This window comes from Cajanus cajan, chromosome 1, assembly GCF_000230855.2.
Source record: "Cajanus cajan strain Asha chromosome 1, NIPB_CcT2T_4, whole genome shotgun sequence".
In the NCBI taxonomy this organism is placed as follows: domain Eukaryota; kingdom Viridiplantae; phylum Streptophyta; class Magnoliopsida; order Fabales; family Fabaceae; genus Cajanus; species Cajanus cajan.
In genome coordinates this window covers 77,410,623-77,430,477 of record NC_138517.1, presented here as the reverse complement: position 1 = coordinate 77,430,477, position 19,855 = coordinate 77,410,623, and the positions used below count along the sequence as shown (strand labels likewise).

At 32.3% G+C, this 19,855-nt stretch overlaps 2 protein-coding genes across 4 annotated transcripts; both read left to right on the top strand.

The window, feature by feature from the left end:
- Window positions 1–200: 200 nt before the first annotated feature.
- On the top strand, window positions 201–4,425 carry LOC109814976 (protein FAR1-RELATED SEQUENCE 11). Of its 3 annotated transcripts, none has more exons than XM_020379524.3 (5): window positions 201–409; window positions 545–622; window positions 1,224–2,238; window positions 2,787–3,230; window positions 3,313–4,425. In XM_020379524.3, exons 3-5 carry the CDS (start codon window positions 1,270–1,272, stop codon window positions 4,174–4,176), a joined length of 2,277 nt encoding a protein of 758 aa, XP_020235113.1. In that variant the 5' UTR covers window positions 201–409; window positions 545–622; window positions 1,224–1,269; the 3' UTR covers window positions 4,177–4,425. The 3 variants fall into 3 exon arrangements, with proteins under 3 accessions (XP_020235113.1, XP_020235112.1, XP_020235111.1); XM_020379523.3 differs by having other exon boundaries at window positions 525–622; XM_020379522.2 differs by lacking the exon at window positions 545–622 and having other exon boundaries at window positions 202–409.
- A 4,131-nt stretch (window positions 4,426–8,556) lies between these two features.
- LOC109814985 (uncharacterized) lies at window positions 8,557–11,300 on the top strand. The gene is made up of 3 exons (XM_020379540.3): window positions 8,557–9,091; window positions 9,398–9,648; window positions 10,743–11,300. The coding sequence occupies exons 1-3, from the start codon at window positions 8,933–8,935 to the stop codon at window positions 11,131–11,133; spliced, it is 801 nt and encodes a 266-aa protein (XP_020235129.1). The 5' UTR covers window positions 8,557–8,932; the 3' UTR covers window positions 11,134–11,300.
- The last annotated feature ends 8,555 nt before the right edge of the window (window positions 11,301–19,855 follow it).

Below are 19,855 nucleotides of genomic sequence, written 5' to 3'. Positions count from 1 at the left end.
TATCAACCTAACTAAGAAAACACTGATCTTTTTGGGTTTCATGACTGGGCTTTACCAACAATCAGAACCTAACACAAAGCCCATAGGCCGATGAACCCAAACCAAGGATTTCACGTGACGAAATGAGACCCAAAACTAATAAATAAATAAAAAAAAACCGTAGATCGTTGTTTTTTAATCGAACGGCGAATAATCACTCGATGCGCTCGATAACACTGTGCATCCACGGCGCATGATAAGATTTGGTCCCCTGTGAATGGTTATCGTTCTCCATGGGATGCGCTTTACTCCACAACCCTACCCGCCACTTCCATCTTCATTTCTTTTTCTTTTTTTCTTCTCAAAATTAAATTTTCTAGTTTGTTATCGACCGTTGAGCCAAACTTCCTGCGCCCCACGATTCTACCTGGTATGTTTTATGGGCTTTTTAATTTCCTGTTCAATTTTCAATCTGAAAAAATGAACCTTTTTTTTATATATTTATTTATTTCACCATACGTGCTTGATTTGATTATTGGTTTCAGTTTGTGGATTTCCTTTCTAGGTGTGTTTCTCAGTGTCTGGAAATGGGGTTGAGATTTGGAAAAATGGATTTGGATCTGTGAGAGACTGAGAGTTAAGTGTGAGTTCTTTATTTTGATAATTTCAATTTTGGAACATGGCAGTATTTTGGGGGAGATCCACATGGGAATATTGGACATTGGAGAATAAATGAATAATAGTTGTGTGCTGGGAAGTGGAAGTGAGTGAGATACTTACTTTACAAACATAGTTAAATAAGTGTTCAAAGTGATGGTTATACTCATCCTCAATTTGATCACTTTTAAGCTATCCTGGCAGATGAGTTCAGTTTGTTAGTATGAACTATGATTGACTCTGGCATTGACATTAACACTCACTTTTACCGAATTGATTGTATCTGTAATTTGATTTTGGAGAAGGTGTTGTTTATAATAGAAGTTCTGTTACTTGCCATATACAGAGTCCTCCTCCCCTCTGATCCCTTCTATTGTTATTTATCCGTGTTCAATGCTACAATTTTTCATTAGGTTATCGTCTTCATAAATTATTAGCCTCAGATGTCAGAGCTAATATAATATATGAAGGATATGGCATCTGAGCATACCTGTATGTATCATTGAGTATATATTTGAACTTTGAAGGTAAATCAGCTTGATGACTGTATGTTAAGCTGATATTCTTTTCATCTGCTGATCTTGTAGGTTTAAACATCTGCAAACCAATTGGGTTGTTATTACTGACAGAAGAATGTCAGAAGGAACCAGTCTGGTGTTGGAGTCATCTGAAAATGGCACAGATTTGTCTCAGGATGACATTGGGACCATTGAGGAAACACCAGAGGAAACAATTTTGTCAAGACAAACTTCTGTCAACCTCGTCCCTTTTATTGGTCAGAGATTTGTTTCTCAGGAAGCAGCCTATGAATTTTATTGCAGTTTTGCTAAACAATGTGGCTTTTCAATTAGACGGCACCGAACTCGGGGGAAAGATGGGGTTGGCCGGGGAGTTACAAGGAGGGATTTTACTTGCCATCGTGGTGGATATCCCCAGATTAAACCTTCTGATGATGGGAAGGCGCAAAGGAACCGGAAATCATCACGCTGTGGTTGCCAAGCATACATGCGCATTGTGAAAAGAGCAGATTTTGATGTCTCTGAATGGCGTGTTACTGGTTTTAGGAACATTCACAATCATGAGTTGTTAAAGTCCAATGAGGTGCGACTTCTTCCAGCATATTGTCCTATATCTCCTGATGACAAGAGTCGTATATGCATGTTTGCTAAAGCTGGAATGTCAGTAAGGCAAATGCTAAGATTGATGGAGCTAGAGAAAGGTGTCAAACTTGGTTGTCTTCCTTTTACAGAGATAGATGTAAGAAACCTGTTGCAATCTTTCAGAAATGTGGATAGAGATAATGATGCTATTGATTTGATTGCTATGTGCAAGAGGTTAAAGGATGAAAACCAAAACTTCAAGTATGAATTCAAGATAGATAGTAATAACAGGCTTGAGCATATCGCATGGTCCTACAGCTCCTCCATTCAATCATATGAGGCATTTGGAGATGCTGTGGTTTTTGACACAACCTACCGAGTAGATGCCTATGACATGCTGTTGGGAATTTGGCTTGGTGTGGACAATAATGGAATGACTTGTTTCTTTAGTTGTGCACTTCTACGGGATGAAAATATGCAGTCTTTTTCATGGGCTCTAAAGGCAAGAACCTTATGATATTCTAGCTTCAACTTGGTAATCTTGTATTTGATTTCTTGATTGCCTGCTATCGAGTAGGCTTAAATTACTATGCCAAACGTACAATTGTGCTAGCTTTTTTTTATAAACATCTGCAAAATAGAATTTTACAATATTGTTCTTTTATAAAAATATCAATATCAATTAGTGAAAGCGTATGATAAAAATTAGGCTTTTTATCGTAATTACTTAAAGAAGAAAGTACAAAATGCTGTTTGGATTTTTAAGGTAAGAACCTTAACATGTGACCTAATAACTCCTATTAACAAAACCCTAAATATTAAAGCAACAAAAAATTGTATGTAGTTTTTCTTTTCAATGGTTGATTCTTTGGTTAGTTATAATTTTTTTTTTCTTGATAGAAGAATAATAATAATGACCACATATAATTCATTGACTGATAACTTTTGTACACATTTTTACGCTGCAAATTTTCTTTACATTATGTTTATGAGATAGGAATCATAGGATTCATTTGATTTTTTGTTTTAATCTAATTGACATTTATGCAGGCTTTCTTGAGCTTCATGAAAGGAAAGGCTCCACAAACAATATTAACAGACCATAACATGTGGCTGAAAGAGACCATTGCTGTTGAATTGCCTGAAACTAAGCATGCCTTTTGTATATGGCATATTCTTTCTAAGTTCTCTGTTTGGTTTTCTTTACTTCTTGGATCACAATATGATGAGTGGAAATCTCAGTTCCATCGCCTCTACAATTTGGAATTGGTAGAGGATTTTGAAGAAGGCTGGAGGCAAATGGTTGATAAATATGGACTCCACGCAAATAAACATATTATTAGCCTATATTCGTTAAGGACATTTTGGGCTTTACCATTCTTGAGGCGTTACTTCTTTGCAGGATTGACCAGTACATGTCAGTCTGAGTCCATTAATGTTTTCATCCAACGGTTCTTGAGTGCACAGTCTCAACTAGAACGTTTTGTGGATCAAGTATGTATGTGATATATAATTTGTTTCCTTTAAGTTTTATTTATTTATATGCAATGCTATATTTAAATATCATTTTTAACAGGTGGCAGATATTGTTGATTTTAATGACCGAGCTGGGGCAAAACAAAAGATGCAAAGGAAACTTCAGAAAGTGTGTCTAAAAACAGGTTCTCCTATTGAATCCCATGCTGCCACTGTACTTACTCCTTATGCCTTAAGTAAACTCCAGGAAGAGCTAGTTTTGGCACCACAATTCGCTTCTTTTCTGGTTGATGAAGGCTGTTTCCAGGTCAGACACCACTCCCAGTCAGATGGAGGGTGCAAAGTGTTTTGGGTTCCTTGTCAAGAGCACATCAGCTGCAGCTGCCATCTGTTTGAGTTTTTAGGCATCTTATGTAGACACGTGCTACGTGTCATGTCTACTAATAACTGTTTTCACATCCCTGATCAATATTTACCAGATCGTTGGCGAGGCAATAGTTCATCTTCTGTTAATCACTTTCGGGGTGCAACTAGTAGGGATCCGCCTGAAAGGATGCAATTTTTGGAATCCATGGTTTCAACTTTTTTAGTGGAATCCATTGAAACTGAGGAACGGCTGGATGTTGCTTGCGACCAAATTTCCATGGTGCTATCACGCATCAAAACCCTTCCTAGGTCCACACATGGGGTGAATGACATAACATATAGTTATCCATCAGATTCACTGATATTGCCAGAGGTAGAAGATACTGATGGAATGATTCATGGCTTTACAATCACAAATCCCCATGATTCTATCACTGCAGGAAACCTAAAGGAGAGAAGGGTGAGAGATGGAGTCGATCTCACTAGGAAGCGTAGGCAATTCTCAGCGCCGTTGTGTGCTCAATATGGCCATGATGCATCTGATTGCTCAATAATGGCGGGTGACAATATGAGTGGAGATGCATTAGGGTACTCGTAGAGTGAGTGGAGGTAGTACTCTTGTACAAAGTAAATGCATTTTTTCTTGGGGATACATAAATGCATTTTTTATTTCAGATGCATGTTGTAATGCACATATTTTATATTTTCTTCACTCCTTTCCTCCAATTCAGCGATACACATGTTGCCGCCCGCTCTTTACACGAGCAAAAGGTTTCCGTCTTATTTACACCATGTATGAGTATTGAGAATTTTGATTTACCCAAATACATAAATATTTTTGCTTTTACTTGGTGTGCCTGTGAAGTAGGAATTGCAGACATTCGTTGCTTTTTGGAGCTTCTGCCTACGTTCTTGGCGGCTGAGGCCTTGTAGGTTCTATTTTTTAATTAAAAAGTTGTAGTTGACTATAAAATGTTTGCATGTGTATTGTGAAAAGATTTAATTTTTTCTTTGTCATCAGCTGCATGATATATCACTTAAACTTTTAGTTCTCATGGCCTCAAACAATATGTATATTTATATGATGAGTTGACAACTAGGATCTATCAAAATTTCTAAGCTCGTTTCGTTTATGACAATTGGAGTCTTGAATTTGAACTCATTTTTGATCATCCTTACACTTACAAATACTTTAATTTAAAACTAGACTCCCAACAAATGATATTTTCCTTTTTGGAGCCCCTTTAATAAATTGTTTTATCTGTGTCCTGCAACGGAATGCTAGTAACGAAATCACTAATTCATTATTGACCCAGTACATGATCAGTTGTGGTACTATACTATTGTAAGCTATTTTACAAAAATTGCTGATCATTTGTACCTATCATAGAGTCTGCCACTCAATTTGTTTGTAAAAGAATCTTGATTATTGCTATAGACGTCTAGAACTTCTATATTTACATTCGACACTATCAATCGTAAGCTAGCATTCTAGATGCCTCATCTCTTATTACAACAAGGAATTATACATTTTGGGCAGTGCCATACCTATCTATGACTTATTCTGCAGAATCATCACCCAGAGAAACTTTACTTAGCCTGCTTGGCAATGATTTAGCACTGTTACTTGCAACTTTTCTTCTCCCATTTTTGCGTAGATGAGACCTCAAGAGGGCTCTCCTGGCTAGTTCTTTCCCCATATTGGATTTGGTTGTGCCATTTATGGGAGGGATCTCTTGGGAAGAGTTTCCTTGGCTGTTGCCAGCATCAAAAGAGACATTCTCAGAAGCCATTAAGATGTCTTGAAGAAGGGTAGATAGGACAGTGAGATGGGTATTGAGGAAGGTTTGATTAAAACATGGTAGTAGGTGTCAGATTTTAAGGTGGTTTAAGAGACCCTTTTTTCCACTTATCATGCAAGAGAATATGTGTTGGATGGCAGCAAGGTTAATGGGGTGCTCAAGGAATCACTTGCAAAAGTTCATGACTCTAGGAATAAATTAAACAAGTGTGTGCTGTCTTGTATGTGAAGAAACTATGTTCAATTATTGGACGTGGCATTGTCCATGCGGTCATTTACGTAGCAAATCTATGCTGTAGACTATATATGGAAGATGCTTATGCAGATTTTTTCTTGTTTGGTTACAGCTTTCACAGAGATCCTTTAATTTAATTGTGCACTTCATGGTCGCAAGAATAAAAGGACTCGACCATCATAAAATGGTCTCACTTTGAAGTGTCAAATTGAAGCAGCTATATGCTAATCAATTGATGTGAATCAATCGTGGGTAAAATGGTTTCACAATTTTCATTAATTAATAGTGATAATATAATATATTTAAATATTTTAAGTTAACAGAATTCAAGTGCCTTTTCACTATAGTGTTTTGCTACTATCTGTATAGAAAGCTCGTGTTAGCCTTTGTTTGGAAACACGTTTTGTAGCTAAAAAATATGCCCTTATGTGAAAAATGTTAAAGTTAAACATATTTTTGGTCTTCAATAAAAGTTTGTTTTTAGTTGTTATTTTTTAAAAATGTTGACTTTTAAACCTCGTTTTTTTAATATTTTAATTTTTATTTCTGCCACTCATTATGTTAATTCAATGTAATAGTGATATTCAATTAGCTTCACTGTTTTTAGACCTTTAAATTAACATATTTGTATGAGGTGTTTAGTAAGTAGACATTACTGTTCAATTAGATTAACATAGTAGGTGACATAGGTAAAATTTGACAAATTTAAAAATGAAAAATGAATCAAAAGTTAACATTTCGAAAATGAGATACTAAAAATGAATTTTTTCAAATTTATGAAAAGATGTTTAACCCAAAATGTAATAGTCAGAATTGATAACTTATAAGTTTTAACTTCTATTCAAGTCTAAAAAAAATCACATCTTTCATCTATTTCCAAACACACTATTAAAAATTACATGTTAAAAAGAAACTAATGAATTTTTGAAATCATAAACATCGATATTTTAATTCTTAATTTTTTAAATTTTTATTTAGTCTTCGAATAATAACAGACAAAGGGAAGAAAGAACAAGCTAAACAATTTTTTTTACAAAGTCAAGTATTAAATGAATGCTTTAAAAACTTAAAGACTAAAGCAACCGATTTCTAACTTTAAGATCCAATTTAATAATTTAACAAATTATGCTTGACAATAATTAAGTAATTTCTTTTATTAATTGAAATGATTCAACACTCTAACTCTTTTTATCAAGATTTGATTTTCATCTTAAATATGAAGTTATGGTTGAAAATATTGTCTTATTCTTATAAAAATTGAATCAGTGAAAAAGAATTATACCTCTTTATCAAATCAATTAAAAATATGTATTGTTTAATAGAGAAAATGAATAAATAATTACTAATAAAAGTTTTTTTAAAAACTTTTTTAGTTAATAATAAAAGTTTTCATTATTAGTCAATGATCCTCGCATATAAATAGCGGCATGAGTGTTCTATCTCTTTTTGATGTGTTAGTGTTCTCCCTAAATATGGCACTCAAAAGCTTGTCATACTCTAATATATGCTACGTTTCTAACTTGCATTGAAATTGATTTTCTCACTCACTGGATTCTGATTCTTACTTACAAGCATTCAATATTTTTTCGTATTACCATGCCATAAAGTATTTATTCAATATATCACTCACCTTGAAAAATGACGGTAACATTTTCACAGAGCTATCAAAGGAGAAAAAAAGGAAAAAAAAAATGGCTCTGACTGACCATGTTCCTCACTGGAATTATTTTCATGAGAAAAAGGACATTGGAAGAAGTTTGGTATGGTCACCATGATTGCTTTTAATAAATTTCTGTCAGAAGATTAATTTTTAATTAAAAAGATATTAGTACATGAAACCCATGAGTGTGCAATCGGAGTCTATTTGTTTGTCATGTTTAGACGAAAGTGTCGTGACACAGATTGCATTTTGGCGATTGAAGATAAGGCTAAGAAATGGTCAGTACAATTATGTTGGGACAACTATGAAATGCATTTTTAAAACTATTGTGGAGAATAAGCATTAGGTTGGATCGAACGATTTAATTTGAAACAAATTGCGTGTTTGAAGATAATTTAAATTGCACTGCTTAAAATTTGTTCTAGATTAATTAGTCTACCATTTGGGGACTCTTCATGGGTTATTTTACAATTTAGAGACATTAAAAATGAAGAAAATTAAAACTAAAATTAAAATTTAAAATCTCATTGAGATAGAATTATAGAAAGGCTATGCCAATTAGGTAAGCACCAATTAGTTGTAAGATTATTAAAAATACTCTTGCTTTTTAAAAAGAATAAAATATTTGAAATATATAAAATAGAAGCGCATTAGACTAATACCCTAGACATTGGCATGCACAATATGGACAAAAATTGTGAATACAATTTATTTTTCTGTTTGATAAAAACAAAGCAACAAGAGCACCATCGTTAGCACCGACATGATGGTTCCATTTGTCAATTCACCTATTTGGTGTCTCTTGGTGGCTATTTTTGTCCCTCTTCCTTTCAACTACAATTTCCACCTCAGAATAGCACTTTTTGGAGCTTTGTTATTATGCTCATCATGCACTTAGGCTTCAACCAAGAATATTAACCTCTAGAGAAGAATAATAACAACCGTTCATCTTATAATGCTTTGCCCCAAGTCAGAAGCAGAGAATTCATTCGCTTTCTAATTAAATTAGCACTTTCTGATTCCTTTTCTTTTTCCCTGGCTTTCTCATTAAAAATAAAATAAAAATACTTGTTCATCAAGCATTTTCTACTTGGCATGCGGGTCAACTTTTTCTTCTCCTTTCCTGTGACTCAAAAAGAAAAATTGTATCATTGGATTAGATATAATCACATAAACTAATTAAATTTCAATCTTTTTCTAAAGCAAACATTAAAGGGGTCCCTTCTTTGCAATAGGTTTAAAGGCAAATTCAAGTTCAACCCCCCACATCCATATAACATTTTTTTTTTGTTAATATTTGAAAAACTTAGAACTGAATTAACTGAAAGGTACACACACTGCACTTTGGAGGGTGAAATGGCCCTAATGAACAGGTGTTTGATGTGTCATGACTCATGAGCACTATCTTTGTCTTCATCATTCAATACACTTCAAACATAAAAACCTATGGTGGTAATTAACAATTGCCTTTGTGGCACTGCTTGATATTAAATCCCACACTTTGTGGGAATCTTTGGCCTTTAAGCAACCTTTGCTCCAAGCAATTCTAGAACTCTTCATTCCTTTTCCCAATTCTTCTCTTCAAAACTTGATAAAAACTTCATTTCCTCTCTTGTTGTATCCTCTAGAATTGTATCTTTCTTGAGCACAAAAAAGAAATGGCACAGAGAATGGCAGTCACACATGCAGACCTTGAACCAAGCAGAAGCAAAACAGATTTGAGTAGCAAAACAGGTGCCTTCCTTATGGTCCTCACAATTCTAATAGGCCTCTTCTGCTTCATCCTATGTCTCATAGCAGAAGCCACACGTTCTGAGGTACAAAAAGCTGGATATTTTTGCAATTACAATACAATTCTCGCAAGACAAAACTTAAAGAACAGTTTCTTAGTCACGATTGTTATTATTTTTCGATCAGAATGAATTTTTACCTTGATAATATGTATTTAAATTTAATATATATCATTAACATACATTTAAGCATATTATCAAAATCAAACTTCAACTCTAATTAAAGAATAACATTAACCATACCTAAAGAGTTGTATTTAAATTTTGTTCTTCTACCGATTGTCCCTTAAGGGAATGCATGAACAACTTCTCATGAAGCTTAATATGAGGTAGGTGACATGGATGGACACAGGTGGGAAAGAAAACGGAGGCAAATCTGAATGTGTTTATAGCGGAAGTGGGAAAGTGCCATTGCTATGTGCTGCTTTTGCTTTTGTTGGACTTGCATTTGCCATGGTCATGGAACATACTTACATGTTGATAGCAGTGACTAAATCATCACCTTCTTTGCTTACATGGGACCCTGATTCTCCTTCTGCCAGGTCCCTAACATGGCAGGCAGGGTTTTTCTTCATTGCAACTTGGTAAGAAAAAGACATTTTTGTTGCTATGTTCTTTATTATCTCAGAAAATAGAGCTTCTCTTCATGTTTTTCTTTAAAATAGAAAAAAAAATTTCCAGGTTAGATTTGAAAGTTTTTGCTAGTGCTATTTGAGGATACCCTCAACAACAAAGTTCAATGGGGCTGTGGACCAAATTGAGTTAAGATTAGATAAAATGAATTGAGACGGAATAGAAGAAAGGGTTAATAAAAACTCTGGGGAAGAGAGAGTGAGAAGAAAAGGAGGGAAGAAGAGAGGTGTGAGGAAATGAAAAAGAAGAACAAACATGGGCTGATTGCATGGTCCCATCAGGGATTAATTATTTGAAATCTTAATTTCATACATGATTATTTTTTAGTAGACAAACTTCAGCCTTATATTATTAGGAAAGGAACATCATCTTTACACCTGAATATCCTTCATTTAAATTGAGCCAAACCTAATTCAATATGAATTCCTGCATTGATTAATCATGTGGAATAACATCAGTCCTCCGAACAACAAACCGGTACCTCTGATTAAATACCCTTGTCTAACAATAATACAAGGGACATTGTACATACCCTCCAAAATTTACGGGTTTTGTACTTTATTGGGAAACTCAGTCCCCATCTCTGTCTCTCCTCTATTGGTGTTTCTAAACTCCTTCAACTATTGATCCATATACAATTGTATCAAAACTCTTAGATCTCTCTGGATACTATAGCAAATTTCTGCATGAGAAATATATGATCAAATTTTATAACAAAAAATCCCATATTTAAAGAAAAGGGAAAAAAATGAGAAGTCCAAACTACTGCTATTCATGTATTACTTTCAAGGTTTTAACAGTCATGCATGTGTAAAATCGTTGTACATCGATAACCAATCAGAAATAACTAATGATATGATTGCTAAAGATATATAGATAATAGTCTATGATTGGATGATGATGTAAAATTATTTTACAGATGATAGCTTCTTTTCTCTGCTTTCAATTAATATATATAAGTAATTCATAACCAAAATCTTTCCTCTTGTAGCAATTAACTTAGCACTAGCAAAACCATGTGAATTTAACTTGTCGTGTGTTGCAGGATTTGTTTTGCAGTTGCGGAGATTTTGTTGTTGGCAGCACTTAGTGTAGAGTCAGGGCATCTGAAGAACTGGTCTAAGGCAAGAAACGGTTGCTACAGCATCAGAGAAGGGGTGTTCTCTGCTGCTGGTGTGTTTGCTTTAACCACAGTTTTCTTGGCTGCTGGTTTATATCTAACAGCACTACGAGCACAAAGAATGTCAGAGGAACTAGCAAATGTTCGAAGAGAGGTTCTAGAAGCCTCTGCATTCTATGCTTCTCCACCAAGGTCACCTCAACCACAATACATCTCAACAATTGCCAGGGAGAACCCCACAACCAGAGAGACCCCGAATGAGCTTCTGTTATCTGTGTTTCCAACTCCATTCGTCAAAAGTCACAACTTTGCATAAATCTAGAAAAAAAAAAAAAAAAAAAAAAAAGTGGAGTAAGGAGTTTAGTTTTTACACTCTAAAGGGTTGAAATTCATTTGATTGCGTAAATAGCTTAAGAATGTGATTCTCTAACTTCGGTCATGTTGACATAATTATTGGAAGAGGATTTTAAGAACAAAACTTAACCTCGGTTGTTCAATTTTTCTGTTATTTTTTAATTAGAATTAGAATTTATCTTTATAAAATTCTAACTTTAATTATATACCCAAAAAAAAAACATCAAACCAACATGTGTATTATGTTATTTCATATCGATTTACATTAGGAATGAAATAATCGATCCATAATCTTATTAAAAAAAATTAAAAAAGTTGATGATTAATTAAGAAAGATCACGTTATCGTAAATACAAATTAATTTTAGATTGTCAATTTTAAAATATTATATGAATCAGACTCATAAAATAAAATAAAAATAAAAATATCTAAATAATATAGCACACAAACTTAAAATTTCCTAAAAACTACAAAAAATAATTCTCACCACTAAGTGATTTAGAATGTTTATCTAAACATAGGTTCATTAACAAAAGTATATAAATTAACACCTACCTTGAGTTATAAAAAAAAAAAAAAACAAAACAAAACAAACTTACGAGGATAGTAGGTTTGTTTACACAAATTTCAGCCAAGGATTCATCAAATCCAGTCAATTTACCCCTTGATTGATGTTAAAATTCACAAGTCTCACTGTTATTTCAGCTCCTAATAATTGGATTTGTTGATCAATCATTGTCTGTTTGATGATAAATCCAATGGTCAATAATACAGAACGTGCCAGAAATGAAGGCAACATAGACCTCCTTTAGGTGCCTCTTCTTTACTTATAATACATTTTCCATTTTTGGTGAAAAGTCTTCATTGCAATGCTCTCTTCAACGTACGTGATATTTTTGTAATGGAAACCAGAGCTTGTTAAAAACATAACACAAAATTGCAAGTTAATAAAATCAATCTAGGAAGGAATATTAAGTGAAGTGCTTGCTTTGCTTGAAGGAAAAAAAAAACAAAAAAAACTAGGTTGAGGCTCACATGAAGCCCATTGCTGATAAACGTGACCGGCAACATTAATTTTGTTGTTGAATCTTGGGTTTGTGTTAAGTTCCTCCTCACTCCTTCGATAATAATCCTTTGATTTCAACTTTGATGTCTTGGATTTCCAAACCACGTTTGTGCATTGAGCTAAGGTCCATTTACAACCTTGAGGTTAAGGTGGTTGTTAATGGAGAATTCTTGTTATAAGCTAGCCCCAATTGAATACATCACCGTGGCCTGAGGCCCAACCTTTTGGGAATGTGAGGTCAAGAGGGCTATGAAAAAAAGTGAAGGGATTATATATGTTTAATGGAGATATTGTTATCACTTATTTTGTCGGCTTTTTATATAAGGGAATTTTACATGAGGGAGTACTAAATACTCCATTCGTAAATAGTGAGTAAATTATAACATAACTTAAAATTCTTTCTCATTTATATATTATTCAATATGTTTAACTTTAATAAATATAAAATTTTATTTCATATTTAAACTCCAATAGTTTTAGGGAGCTCACAATACTTATATCTTAAGTGAATTTTAAACTTAAGATAATATATCTTAAATTTTAATCTCATCAAAAACAATCTAGGTAACATCATGAGTTGTTTAATTTTAAGAATGGTTTGCTTAATATAATATTATGTATGTATGTGTATGTATATATATTGTGTATATATATTAAGTAACTTTTTTGGGATTATTAAATTCGATATCTTCATGGCCTGTATTAAATTTTAATAATTTAATCTTTAAATTAAAAGTTTTTATTAAATAAACTAAGTTTACAAAAAATTTTAACTTATATTATATATTGAGAAATTCTTATTTTATAATATATATATATATATATATATATATATATATATATATTAATGATAAGTTATGTTACTATTAATAATTGAATGGTAGATAATATTATGTTCGCATGTTATGTTCAGATAAACTTTTTCTAATAAGCTTGTACTATAAATATTTTTTATCAGAGACAATCCTTATTCAAATCAAGTAAGATCACTTTGAATGATAAGGTTCTTCCTCCAAATATTTAATATTGTTATTAACTTATTTTAGTTAATTGATCCATGCGTTATGTAATAACCATGTCTAGATTAACTTATTTTAGTTCTTATTTGACTCAACATTTTAATAATTTTTTAATTTAAATTCAAACTCAACCTAATAAAGACTAATTGATGTATGGGACAAAATTAAATTGACTCTAATTATAGATCGACATAATATAAATTTTAACATTATGTATAATTAAAAATCATAAAATTAAAAAACATATGTATATTTTTTTTCAAAATAAAGAATATGATTTTAAATATTGTATTATGTTATGCAAAATATATTTTATCCGTCAAGTCAAAAAAATTAGTATAAATATTAATTCAAAATTATTTTTTAAAAAAAAAAGTATAAATTTTAAAAAGTTACAAGACATTGAATCAGTTAGTTATGATGACTCAAATTTAACATGAACTTATTCTTAAAATACACTTGGTTTAATTTTTAAAATCAAAATTAGATAAAATTAACTTTGGATTAGAATGGGTTAGTAAAATGGAACGAGTGATCAATATCCTCTCACGTGAGTTTGAAGAACTTAGTTTAATAATTAAAAATTATAAACAAAAATAATAATTTTAAGTAGTTAAAATAATAGAAATATTTTAAAGGGAAATAAAACGTGTTGTTATATCTAATAATAATAATAATAATAAATAGGAGTGACCCCATTGGAAACACGATGAAGGAGAAGGACGGAAACAGATAGTTTGAATTTGGATGTGAATGGCAAGTGTGAAACTGAAACATAACGTGCCTTCCAGCTAATTCCTCATCACATCTCTCTCTATACTCTCTTTGTTCCTGTAAAAACCATATATATCTCTTCTTATATTTAACCTAATGTCCATCTGAAGTAACACTAAGAAGAAGAAAAAAATAAACATATCAATATTTTTTTGGATGGGAAATTTGTCATTGAAAAAATTTTATTTTATAAGAATTTATCTTTTCAAAGACCACATAATTATAGGGAAGGGGGATGGATAGTGTTGTTTCTTCTTCTTCTTCTTCTTCTTCTTCTTCTTTTGTTTAACTAGATATATATATAAAAGAGAAATGAACAATATTAGAATTATTATAATTTGGATTTAAACTTTCTTTTTGGTGCAAGTTTAAAGATAAAGCTTAGATAGAATCGCAACGGTGACTTCACAGAGGAAAAAGATTGAGGAACCATATAAAGCAGCAGCACTACTACTTGCCAGTAATGTTGTACAATGTTGATGATGACATATATTTCCTTCTTCAAAAAGCATTATTAATCTAGTACAATGTTCGTTACGCTCATGAAAAATGCTAATTTAAGCACAAAGTCTCACGTAGGAGAATTTTATTATTTAACTAAAATATTAACTGCAAGTGAATATGGTGTTAGTCAACAATTCTCAGAAACTTAATTGGCCCATGAATCCACTCAGAATCATTGGTGTCGGAAACTTGAGCTGCCACTCTCATTTCATGGACTCAATAATTATATCCTAGGCAAGCATATGATGAATCTTGTGTTGCACATGATTCCTTATCGTTTAGGTTAACTAAAACAATTATTCATTGATTACCATAATAATATATCAACCAAAGAAAAACGTAATATAATATTTCCGCATAAGAAAAAGAAAAAAATGATAAGATGAGTAAAACCAAAAATAAAAATAATAAGGTGTTATAAAAAAAAACTAAATTGCTATGAATAATATAGTTTTTCGTCATTTATCTTTGTTATCTACACGCTTTATTTTTTTAGGAGGTTTTGAGAGAAAATAATTGTAAACAAAATATATTAATTTTTAAAAATAAGTAACCATGTTGGATTTTTTTATTACAGTTTTAAAAATTATAAAATATGTAGTGTGAATTTAAAGATATAAGAGTCTAATGAAAAAGTAGTTACAAAAACGTATCCTTTTATCATAAATTGATAGATATATTAATGGTGGAAAAGAGATATTATATGTCTTAAATGTATTTTATTTTAAAAAATAAAATGTATAAATAGTAGTTAAGTGCATAAATAATTTGACAATAGTTATAGTGGAAAACAATAATCCGTTTGTAAATGAGTTTTGTAGATAAATCCACGAATTTAGGAACCGTTGCAAATTTGTAATTAAATCTGCATCAAGTAATGCATGCATATCCTTATCGTTAACTGTTTCATTCAAATTATTAAAAGTTTTTATCTTTGTTTTTTTTTTTTTTCCCAGTAATAAAGATAAAGTTTCGTTAACCGGAAAACGCTCGTGGATGACGCTCCCACATTGAGCAGGCCGAGATAAGGAAAAATATAATAAAAATGAAGCAAACAACGTTTATTAATTATTAATTCAGCCTCGGTAACAAGTATTCTATAAAAAAAAAAAAATCACCAAAGAATTAATAAAAAAAAATTTTATAATAAATTATAATAAAAATACATCAAAAGTTAATACATCAAAAGTTAATAGAATAATATATTAATAACACTCTTCTCAAGAAAAATAATTTTAATTTTTTATTAATATATCTTATAATTATACTATTAATACAATTAACTATGCTAATTTTGACTGGTTACGATTTTAATTACATTTTTTTTCTATTCACAAAAATAAATTTAGATGAAGAGCAAGTAGAGCAATAATCGAACTAAAGACTTATTGGATAATTAATGTAGAAAAGAAAAGAAACATTTGCAACAAAATTAGGTGAGAAGTAGAATTGGTTGTGGAGAACAGTGAAAACCATTGAATTCAACTAACTCTCCGGAATTAGAATCAAATTCCTCCCCTCTCCCCTACGATTCTTTATGACTCTCCAATAGTCACCATATTCATCATTACTATCAATATCAACACCTTCACAATGTGCCCTTTACCCAACAACTATTGCCCATCACAAACTAAATAAATGGAAACGAATGAATAATAAAACTTGCTTTCATATCTTTTTATTCTTTCATACTAACCAAAATCAAGAGGCTACGTACAATTACAAATTACAAATTGTCAACAACTTCCACATCAACAACCTACATTACAGTACCACTAAGTACAAGTTCAGGGGCAAAATGGGAAATAACCACTCACTGGCCTTGTAACCCACCTCACTTCCTCTGCCAACTTCAAGATCTGCCAATTTTTTTAACTTATTCCCACAATTTTCCTTCTTTTTTTTTCTCTATTAAAGCAACGCCATAAAAAGTGGTAGCAACGAAATTACACACACCAACGACCCTTTCACCGGCGGAGGAGCCGCCGTGGACGGCGGCGGCGGCGGGCTGTAATAGTAAAACGGAAAATAAGGCACAATTGGGTTCGGCGGCGGCGGCGTTGGGTAGTACTTATTCGGCGGAGGGTAATACCCGCCGCCGGTTCCTCCGCCGTTTCCGCCGCCGCTGGACGTCGGCGGCGGCGGCGAGGAGTAGGTGTACTGAGCGGGTGGGGGCGGGGAGGAGTAGTAAGTACCGCCGCCGCCGGAGCTGGGAGGAGACGGCGGCGGAGGGCAAGAGGTGGTGGTAGGAGGGGCCGGAGGCGGCGGAGATGGCGGCGGCGGGGAGGGAACTTGGCCGCAGGGTGTGCATTTGATGTCATCCTTGGAGGAATTTTGAAGGCTTTGATCTGCCATTGTTGTTGCAAGGGCAGTGAGAGAGATCAACACGATGAAACAACAACACAACCTGGTTCCCATTTTCTGCGGATCCAAGAAATGAGGTTTTTTGTTTCTTAGAAGAAGAAAAAAATGAGTGGAAAGTGTGTAGAGAAAGGAAAGTGAAGAGAAGAGTGTTGTGTTGCTATTTGAGGTGTAAGTGATGTTATGGTGTGGTTGGAATAGGGTACTCTCTTCTTGTCTTTTCATTTTGCGTTAGGCCTTTTTATTGATGCGCCCCATGATTTATTTTTTAATTATATTTTAACAAAATAAATAAAGGAAGAAAAAGAAAGGGAAAAGGGAATAATAACAGAAGAAAAAGAGAGAGAGAAAACAATGGTGCACACTGCACACCGACACGTTTTTTACTTTAACAGAAAGCAGCCATGTTTGAACACGGTTAAGGAAACCAAGTGTTGGTTAATTTAACTGTCAAGCATAGTTAGGTTAAGTAATACACTTGTGTTTCACTTTTTTACTTTACATCTTCGGTGTTGTGCTTCCTTTTTGGTTAAACAAGGTTTAAAATATGGTGTGCTTATAGTTATACTAGGGTAGGAGGATGTAACAAAGTGTTGAATGGTCCTAAAGAGACGTAAAGGAGACGCAAGAAGTGATTGAGAGGTGTAGTTGGAAGTGCGTTGGATAAACAATTACAATTTGCTTCTTCTGTCTCTTTGTGACTATATGTGTTTCATAATTTCATTCAATCAAAATATGAAAATATAGAGTATATTTTGCCTCTTGTCACCTTCCCCGCCCGCCACATACACAATTTATTACATTTGGTTGAGCCTTTGAATAACAAATGTCCTCTTGTGGCGTCATGTTAATGTAATTTGAAAATGATACTAACGGTAATTTGTTGATAAATTAATCTGGCACACAATAATGATATGACTTTGAGTGCAATGCAAATTTGTGGCGACTATTAATACTTTTACGCTTTTCTACAATCAAAATACTAAAAGTACAAGGAAACACTTTTCAATTATAATTTTTTTCTAATGTGTTTGGATCAACACGGTCTAAATTATTATTTAGTTGGTTTTCAAACGGTGATATGTGAATGGCTTGAAAATCATAATGGCCATGGAACCATTGATCCAAGGATGAATTGAAAGCAACAAAGGGAAAGCACCCCTACACGAAAATCACTGATCCCAAAGTTTGGTAGTGGTAAAATTATGAAGCATTTGTCAACAGAAAACGGTGTTAGAAAGCCAATTTTCCACCACAAATGGCCGTCCATGGTGCCTTTCCAGCCTGGTTCGTCTTAATTAAATAACCCATAAAGTTTTGCACACTCATCCATGGCCTCAGTCGTAGGCTCCACCACCCATGAATATTTTTATAATTTTAAATTTTATTTCTAGTTCATTTTTTAATTTCCGTTTAGGCAATCAAAGTTTTTTTTTTCTTTTTCTTTTTCCTGTTGTTTAACATTGGCTAACTTGAGACTCGCATTTCTTTTTTTATGTGTGGTCAGTTTTCTAAAATCTGTCCGAAAAATAATGCTATGGTATTTCACTTATAGTCTCAACAAAATAATGCCCTCATAATTTGCATGGAATTAATAAATTGGTCTACATATATCTGATAGCAATTGTATCAAGTGAATTTTTTATTCCGCATGGGGCACTTCTTAACATTGCCCTGTTTGTATTGTAGTTTAGCATTATTTAACAGAAAGTGAAGTGATTGTTCTTAATTTGATCTTATCATAATGTACCAAAAAGAAAATACAATGAACATTGTTTTGTATATAATTGTCAATTTAAAATTTTGTTTTGTATGTTATGTATGATGTATGATGCATATCTTATGCTTTGTTTGTGCTTGATAAAGGTCATAGGTCCCAACTTGAACTAAATTCATCAAATGCTCGTTTAGAGTATAGAAGGGTACGCTGTCTGGACTCTGGACACTGGACACTAACATAACATTGACAATAATCTTTATAGAGTATCGGCTAAAAAAAGTATTTTGTGCTTTCGTTAATTTTTTATAAAATAAAAGTGAGGGGTTAATAATTTAATAAGTTTTAGGTAATTATAATTATAAAAATAGTTTTTGAACAGTCTTGAAAAATAGAATTTACAAAAAAAGTAGAAAAAGAAAGAATAAAAACCAAATTAAAAAATTGGTAAAAAAAAAAGAGTAGTTTGAGAGAAAATTATATAAAGAAAATTGTAAAAAAAAATATGTACACAAAATAGATTAATATCTTTTATCATCACTTTTATTATTATTATTATTATTATTATTATTATTATAGATAATAACAACATAATAATTAACATAATTAAGTGAGAGAATATTACAAATTGAATAGTTTTTATTTTACACCAACAAATTGAATAGTTAAGAGAGAATATTACAAAATGAATGCAAAGCAATTACTATTTGTAGAGATATGGAATCCAATTGGAAAGCAAAGAATACACATGAGAATCAAGTTGGTCCTGATCTAATAATTGGAGGGAGGTTTTGTTATTTTGAGAGTAAATCAAGGAGTTTTACAGCTAGAAAATCTCTTAAATCACAGGATTGGTTATTGTTTATTTTGATGATCCCACTTAAACATTATCTTGGGATTGCTCTTGTGGTAAGAACATTGTTCTTAGAGCATCATACACCTAAACAATGCTTTTTACATTTTTTAGGGTAATAATATATGTATACAGCATGTATAAAATCTTTTTTACATCTTTTATTCATCTTTCTCTTTTTCATTACACAATACTATTTATCTATCTCTCTCTTTCTCTCTCTCACACACCCTCTCTCTCTATATATATATCATGCTATTTGATATCTTGCAAATTGAGAGAGAACAAAGAAAGAGAAGAGAGTAGTAAAGTTATCAAATATATAATATGATAAAAAGAAAAATATAAAGAGAAAAAAAGAAATTTTAAATGAATATTTATGACATAATT

What these genes read in the sequence shown, in the direction of transcription:
- LOC109814976 (XM_020379524.3), top strand. Translation starts at nt 1,270, where the DNA reads ATGTCAGAAGGAACCAGTCTGGTGTTGGAGTCATCTGAAAATGGCACA. An exon ending in CTTTTTCATGGGCTCTAAAG is followed by an intron (nt 2,239 to 2,786) that starts GCAAGAACCTTA and finishes ACATTTATGCAG; the next exon opens with GCTTTCTTGAGCTTCATGAA. An exon ending in TAGAACGTTTTGTGGATCAA is followed by an intron (nt 3,231 to 3,312) that starts GTATGTATGTGA and finishes CATTTTTAACAG; the next exon opens with GTGGCAGATATTGTTGATTT.
- LOC109814985 (XM_020379540.3), top strand. Translation starts at nt 8,933, where the DNA reads ATGGCACAGAGAATGGCAGTCACACATGCAGACCTTGAACCAAGCAGA. An exon ending in CAGAAGCCACACGTTCTGAG is followed by an intron (nt 9,092 to 9,397) that starts GTACAAAAAGCT and finishes AATATGAGGTAG; the next exon opens with GTGACATGGATGGACACAGG. An exon ending in TTTTTCTTCATTGCAACTTG is followed by an intron (nt 9,649 to 10,742) that starts GTAAGAAAAAGA and finishes CGTGTGTTGCAG; the next exon opens with GATTTGTTTTGCAGTTGCGG.